This window comes from Periophthalmus magnuspinnatus, unplaced genomic scaffold (assembly GCF_009829125.3).
Source record: "Periophthalmus magnuspinnatus isolate fPerMag1 unplaced genomic scaffold, fPerMag1.2.pri scaffold_67_arrow_ctg1, whole genome shotgun sequence".
NCBI classification, from domain to species: domain Eukaryota; kingdom Metazoa; phylum Chordata; class Actinopteri; order Gobiiformes; family Gobiidae; genus Periophthalmus; species Periophthalmus magnuspinnatus.
In genome coordinates this window covers 61,843-68,300 of record NW_022986788.1, presented here as the reverse complement: position 1 = coordinate 68,300, position 6,458 = coordinate 61,843, and the positions used below count along the sequence as shown (strand labels likewise).

General features: G+C 43.4%; 1 protein-coding gene across 1 annotated transcript in view; it reads right to left on the bottom strand.

Moving 5' to 3' along the window:
- LOC117393641 (uncharacterized) overlaps positions 1 to 5,411 on the bottom strand; it is a 16,162-nt gene extending 10,751 nt beyond the window's left edge. The window contains 1 exon segment of the mRNA XM_033991634.2: positions 5,363 to 5,411. Within this exon segment, the coding sequence (XP_033847525.1) occupies positions 5,363 to 5,411 (49 nt within the window).
- Between the last annotated feature and the right edge of the window lie 1,047 nt (positions 5,412 to 6,458).

The following is a 6,458-nucleotide window of genomic DNA, read 5'->3' as shown; positions in this document are numbered from 1 at the left end:
ATGTGTTGGTCACACATATTTATATAGAAACTGTGTGAAGGGGGGCGGGTTGCGGCCGTGGGGTGGCCAGGCGGGGAAAATGGTGCGTGGGGGTGATGGCCGGCCCCGGGCGGTCGCGTGGGGTGGCGGTCGCGCGGGTGGCGAGGGCTATCATCGCCGCTCGCGGCTTTAATTAGCCCTCGCCATTCACAAAGTGATGGCGAGGGGTATTGTTCTTCCTTGGTTTCTTATTCTTATTATTATTATTATTATTTTTTTTCCCCCTCTTTGATCCCATTTTTCACCCCCTGAACATGAACGAAAAGTCCCACATATATATATAGGATCGACCGGCTCGGCGAAAAATTTCATAAAATTGGCATCACAACAATGTCCAATGGACACAGGCTCGACAGCGCCGCCTAGAAAATTCAAAATTTTCAAATGAATTGGGAGGTGACATGCATTTTTTGCCCTAGCTCGACGAAATTCACACCAGTGATAGAGCTCATGGAGACAAGCAAAAAAGCCAATCATAGTGCGGCCCTAGGACTGACCGGAAGTCGGCCATTTTGAATCAAAAATTCGCCAATTTTTTCACTGCGTGTTTTCAAAATGCATCTCCTCCCAGGTTTTTGGTCCAAATGAGCTCAGATTTCACATGCCACATCTAGACACATGGGGTTTCATAAAACATCCGTTTTTTTCCACGAATTCCACACGGTTCGTCCGTACGCCGCCACCGAAATACGCCTTTATTTCCTGTTTTTTCAATGTCCTCTCACGACCACAGGCATTGCCCTACAGAGCTCACATTCACATCACATATGTGTGACTGGGGCATGAATGGAATGCAATATTAATTTTAATCAAAATGAACACTATAGCGCCCCCTACCATAGGGGTGAAACGCCAACATTATCGGATTCCTACGAAATTCGGGGAATAAATTGGGGGCATGACGTGGAGAAAAAAATTATATTATGGGCATAGGTCTTTTTACTCCCTTGGCCACCAGGGGCGCAAAGACTCCAAAAAAAATCATTGAAAAATGTCTGACACACACATACATTGGTCTACACAGCTCAAATTCACATCACACATGTGACATCAGGGCATTAATAGAATGCACTTTAATTGTAATCAAACTGAACTCTATAGCGCCCCCTACATTAAAGGTGATATGTAAACATTATCAGATTCCTACGAAATTTGGGGAATCAATTGGTGGCATCAGAAGAAGCAAAACATTACATTATAGCCATGAGTCATTTTCCACGGCAGGCCACCAGGGGCACAAATACTCCAAAAAAACAACAACATTAAAACATGTCTGACACGCACATGCATTGGTCTACACAGCTGAAATTCTCATCACACATGTTATATCAGGGTATTAATAGAATGCACTATTAATTATTATCTAAATGAACACTATAGCGCCCCCTAAAGTATTGGTAAAATACACATTTTTGTCCGATTGGCATGAAACTTGGGGAGATAATTGTGCACCTCAAAAGAGGCAAAAAAGTCCATTACACCATACCTGTATTGTGCACGAGGTTGCCGGTTCAACACCGTGGACCTCCATTATAATGTGTGGGTCACACATATTTATATAGAAACTGTGTGAAGGGGGGCGGGTTGCGGCCGTGGGGTGGCCAGGCGGGGAAAATGGTGCGTGGGGGTGGTGGCCGGCCGCGGGCAGTCGCGTGGGGTGGCGGTCGCGCGGGTGGCGAGGGCTATCATCGCCGCTCGCGGCTTTAATTAGCCCTCGCCATTCACAAAGTGATGGCGAGGGGTATTGTTCTTCCTGGGTTTCTTATTCTTATTCTTTTTTTTCCGCCACAACAATCCCATTTTTCACCCCCTGAACATGAATGAAAAGTCCCACATATATATATAGGATCGACCGGCTCGGCGAAAAATTTCATAAAATTGGCATCACAACAATGTCCAATGGACACAGGCTCGACAGCGCCACCTAGAAAATTCAAAATTTTCAAATGAATTGGGAGCTGACATGCATTTTTTGCCCTAGCTCGACGAAATTCACACCAGTGATAGAGCTCATGGAGACAAGCAAAAAAGCCAATCATAGTGCTGCCCTAGGACTGACCGGAAGTCGGCCATTTTGAATCAAAAATTTGCCAATTTTTTCACTGCGTGTTTTCAAAATGCATCTCCTCCCAGGTTTTTGGTCCAAATGAGCTCAGATTTCACATGCTACATCTAGACACATGGGGTTTCATAAAACATCCGTTTTTTTCCACGAATTCCACACGGTTCGCCCGTACGCCGCCACTGAAATACGCCTTTATTTCCTGTTTTTTCAATGTCCTCTCACGACCACAGGCATTGCCCTACAGAGCTCACATTCACATCACATATGTGTGATTGGGGCATGAATGGAATGCAATATTAATTTTAATCAAAATGAACACTATAGCGCCCCCTACCATAGGGGTGAAACGCCAACATTATCGGATTCCTACGAAATTCGGGGAATAAATTGGGGGCATGACGTGGAGAAAAAAATTATATTATGGGCATAGGTCTTTTTACTCCCTTGGCCACCAGGGGCGCAAAGACTCCAAAAAAAATCATTGAAAAATGTCTGACACGCACATGCATTGGTCTACACAGCTCAAATTCACATCACACATGTGACATCAGGGCATTAATAGAATGCAATATTAATTGTAATAAAAATGAACACTATAGCGCCCCCTACCATAGGGGTGAAACACAAACATTATCAGATTCCTACAAAATTCGGGGAATCAATTGGGGGCATGACGTGTACAAAAAAAAAAATATTGCGGGCATAGGTAATATTTCACACTTGGCCACCAGGGGCGCACAGACTCAAAAAAAAAAAATCATTAAAACATGTCTGACACACACATTCATTGGTCTAAACAGCTCAAATTCACATCACACATGTGACATCAGGGCATTAATAGAATGCACTTTAATTGTAATCAAACTGAACTCTATAGCGCCCCCTACATTAAAGGTGATATGTAAACATTATCAGATTCCTACGAAATTTGGGGAATCAATTGGTGGCATCAGAAGAAGCAAAACATTACATTATAGCCATGAGTCATTTTCCACGGCAGGCCACCAGGGGCACAAGTACTCCAAAAAAACAACAACATTAAAACATGTCTGACACACACATGCATTGGTCTACACAGCTGAAATTCTCATCACACATGTTATATCAGGGTATTAATAGAATGCACTATTAATTGTTATCTAAATGAACACTATAGCGCCCCCTAAAGTATTGGTAAAATACACATTTTTGTCCGATTGGCATGAAACTTGGGGAGATAATTGTGCACCTCAAAAGAGGCAAAAAAGTCCATTACACCATACCTGTATTGTGCACGAGGTTGCCGGTTCAATGCCGTGGACCTCCATTATAATGTGTTGGTCACACATATTTATATAGAAACTGTGTGAAGGGGGGTGGATTGTGGCCGTGGGGTGGCCAGGCGGGGAAAATGGTGCGTGGGGGTGGTGGCCGGCCCCGGGCGGTCGCGTGGGGTGGCGGTCGCGCGGGTGGCGAGGGCTATCATCGCCGCTCGCGGCTTTAATTAGCCCTCGCCATTCACAAAGTGATGGCGAGGGGTATTGTTCTTCCTTGGTTTCTTATTCTTATTATTATTATTTTTTTTCCCCCTCTTTGATCCCATTTTTCACCCCCTGAACATGAACGAAAAGTCCCACATATATATATAGGATCGACCGGCTCGGCGAAAAATTTCATAAAATTGGCATCACAACAATGTCCAATGGGCACAGGCTCGACAGCGCCGCCTAGAAAATTCAAAATTTTCAAATGAATTGGGAGCTGACATGCATTTTTTGCCCTAGCTCGACGAAATTCACACCAGTGATAGAGCACATGGAGACAAGCAAAAAAGCCAATCATAGTGCTGCCCTAGGACTGACCGGAAGTCGGCCATTTTGAATCAAAAATTCGCCAATTTTTTCACTGCGTGTTTTCAAAACGCATCTCCTCCCAGGTTTTTAGTCCAAATGAGCTCAGATTTCACATGCTACATCTAGACACATGGGGTTTCATAAAACATCCGTTTTTTTCCACGAATTCTACACGGTTCGCCCGTACGCCGCCACCAAAATACGCCTTTGTTTCCTGTTTTTTCAATGTCCTCTCACGACCACAGGCATTGCCCTACAGAGCTCACATTCACATCACATATGTGTGATTGGGGCATGAATGGAATGCAATATTAATTTTAATCAAAATGAACACTATAGCGCCCCCTACCATAGGGTTGAAACACAAACATTATCGGATTCCTATGAAATTTGGGGAATAAACTGGGGGCATGACATGGAGAAAAAAATTATATTATGGGCATAGGTCTTTTTACTCCCTTGGCCACCAGGGGCGCAAAGACTCCAAAAAAAATCATTGAAAAATGTCTGACACGCACATGCATTGGTCTACACAGCTCAAATTCACATCACACATGTGACATCAGGGCATTAATAGAATGCACTATTAATTGTAATCAAAATGAACACTATAGCGCCCCCTACCATAGGGGTGAAACACAAACATTATCAGATTCCTACAAAATTCGGGGAATCAATTGGGGGCATGACGTGAACAAAAAAAAATAATATTACGGGCATAGGTCATATTTCACACTTGGCCACTAGGGGTGCAAACAATCAAAAAAATTATCATTAAAACATGTCTGACACGCTCATACATTGGTCTAAACAGCTCAAATTGACATCACAGATGTGACATCAGGGCATTAATAGAATGCACTATTAATTGTAATCAAAATGAACACTTTAGCGCCCCCTACCATAGGGGTGTAACACAAACATTATCAGATTCCTACGAAATTTGGAAAATAAATTGAGGGCATGACGTGGACAAAAAAAATAATATCACGGGTATAGGTCATTTTTCACACTTGGCCACCAGGGGCGCACAAACTAAAAAAAAATCATTAAAAAATGTCTGACACACATGTATATTGGTCTAGACAGCTCAAATTCACATCACACATGTGACATCAGGGCACTGATAGATTGCACTATTAATTGTTATCTAAATGAACATTATAGCGCCCCTACAGTATTGGTAAAATACACAACTTTGTCCGATTGGTAAGAAACTTGGGGAGATAATTGTGCACCTCAAAAGAGGCAAAAAAGTCCATTACACCATACCTGTATTGTGCACGAGGTTGCCGGTTCAATGCCGTGGACCTCCATTATAATGTGTTTGTCACACATATTTATATAGAAACTGTGTGAAGGGGGGTGGATTGCGGCCGTGGGGTGGCCGGGCGGGGAAAATGGTGCGTGGGGGTGGTGGCCATACCCGGGCGGTCGCGTGGGAGGGAGGTCGCGCGGGTGGCGAGGGCTATCATCGCCGCTCGCGGCTTTAATTAGCCCTCGCCATTCACAAAGTGATGGCGAGGGGTATTGTTCTTCCTGGGTTTCTTATTCTTATTCTTTTTTTTCCGCCACAACAATCCCATTTTTCACCCCCTGAACATGAATGAAAAGTCCCACATATATATATAGGATCGACCGGCTCGGCGAAAAATTTCATAAAATTGGCATCACAACAATGTCCAATGGACACAGGCTCGACAGCGCCACCTAGAAAATTCAAAATTTTCAAATGAATTGGGAGCTGACATGCATTTTTTGCCCTAGCTCGACGAAATTCACACCAGTGATAGAGCTCATGGAGACAAGCAAAAAAGCCAATCATAGTGCTGCCCTAGGACTGACCGGAAGTCGGCCATTTTGAATCAAAAATTTGCCAATTTTTTCACTGCGTGTTTTCAAAATGCATCTCCTCCCAGGTTTTTGGTCCAAATGAGCTCAGATTTCACATGCTACATCTAGACACATGGGGTTTCATAAAACATCCGTTTTTTTCCACGAATTCCACACGGTTCGCCCGTACGCCGCCACCGAAATACGCCTTTATTTCCTGTTTTTTCAATGTCCTCTCATGACCACAGGCATTGCCCTACAGAGCTCACATTCACATCACATATGTGTGATTGGGGCATGAATGGAATGCAATATTAATTTTAATCAAAATGAACACTATAGCGCCCCCTACCATAGGGGTGAAACGCCAACATTATCGGATTCCTACGAAATTCGGGGAATAAATTGGGGGCATGACGTGGAAAAAAAAATTATATTATGGGCATAGGTCTTTTTACTCCCTTGGCCACCAGGGGCGCAAAGACTCCAAAAAAAATCATTGAAAAATGTCTGACACGCACATGCATTGGTCTACACAGCTCAAATTCACATCACACATGTGACATCAGGGCATTAATAGAATGCAATATTAATTGTAATAAAAATGAACACTATAGCGCCCCCTACCATAGGGGTGAAACACAAACATTATCAGATTCCTACAAAATTCGGGGAATCAATTGGGGGCA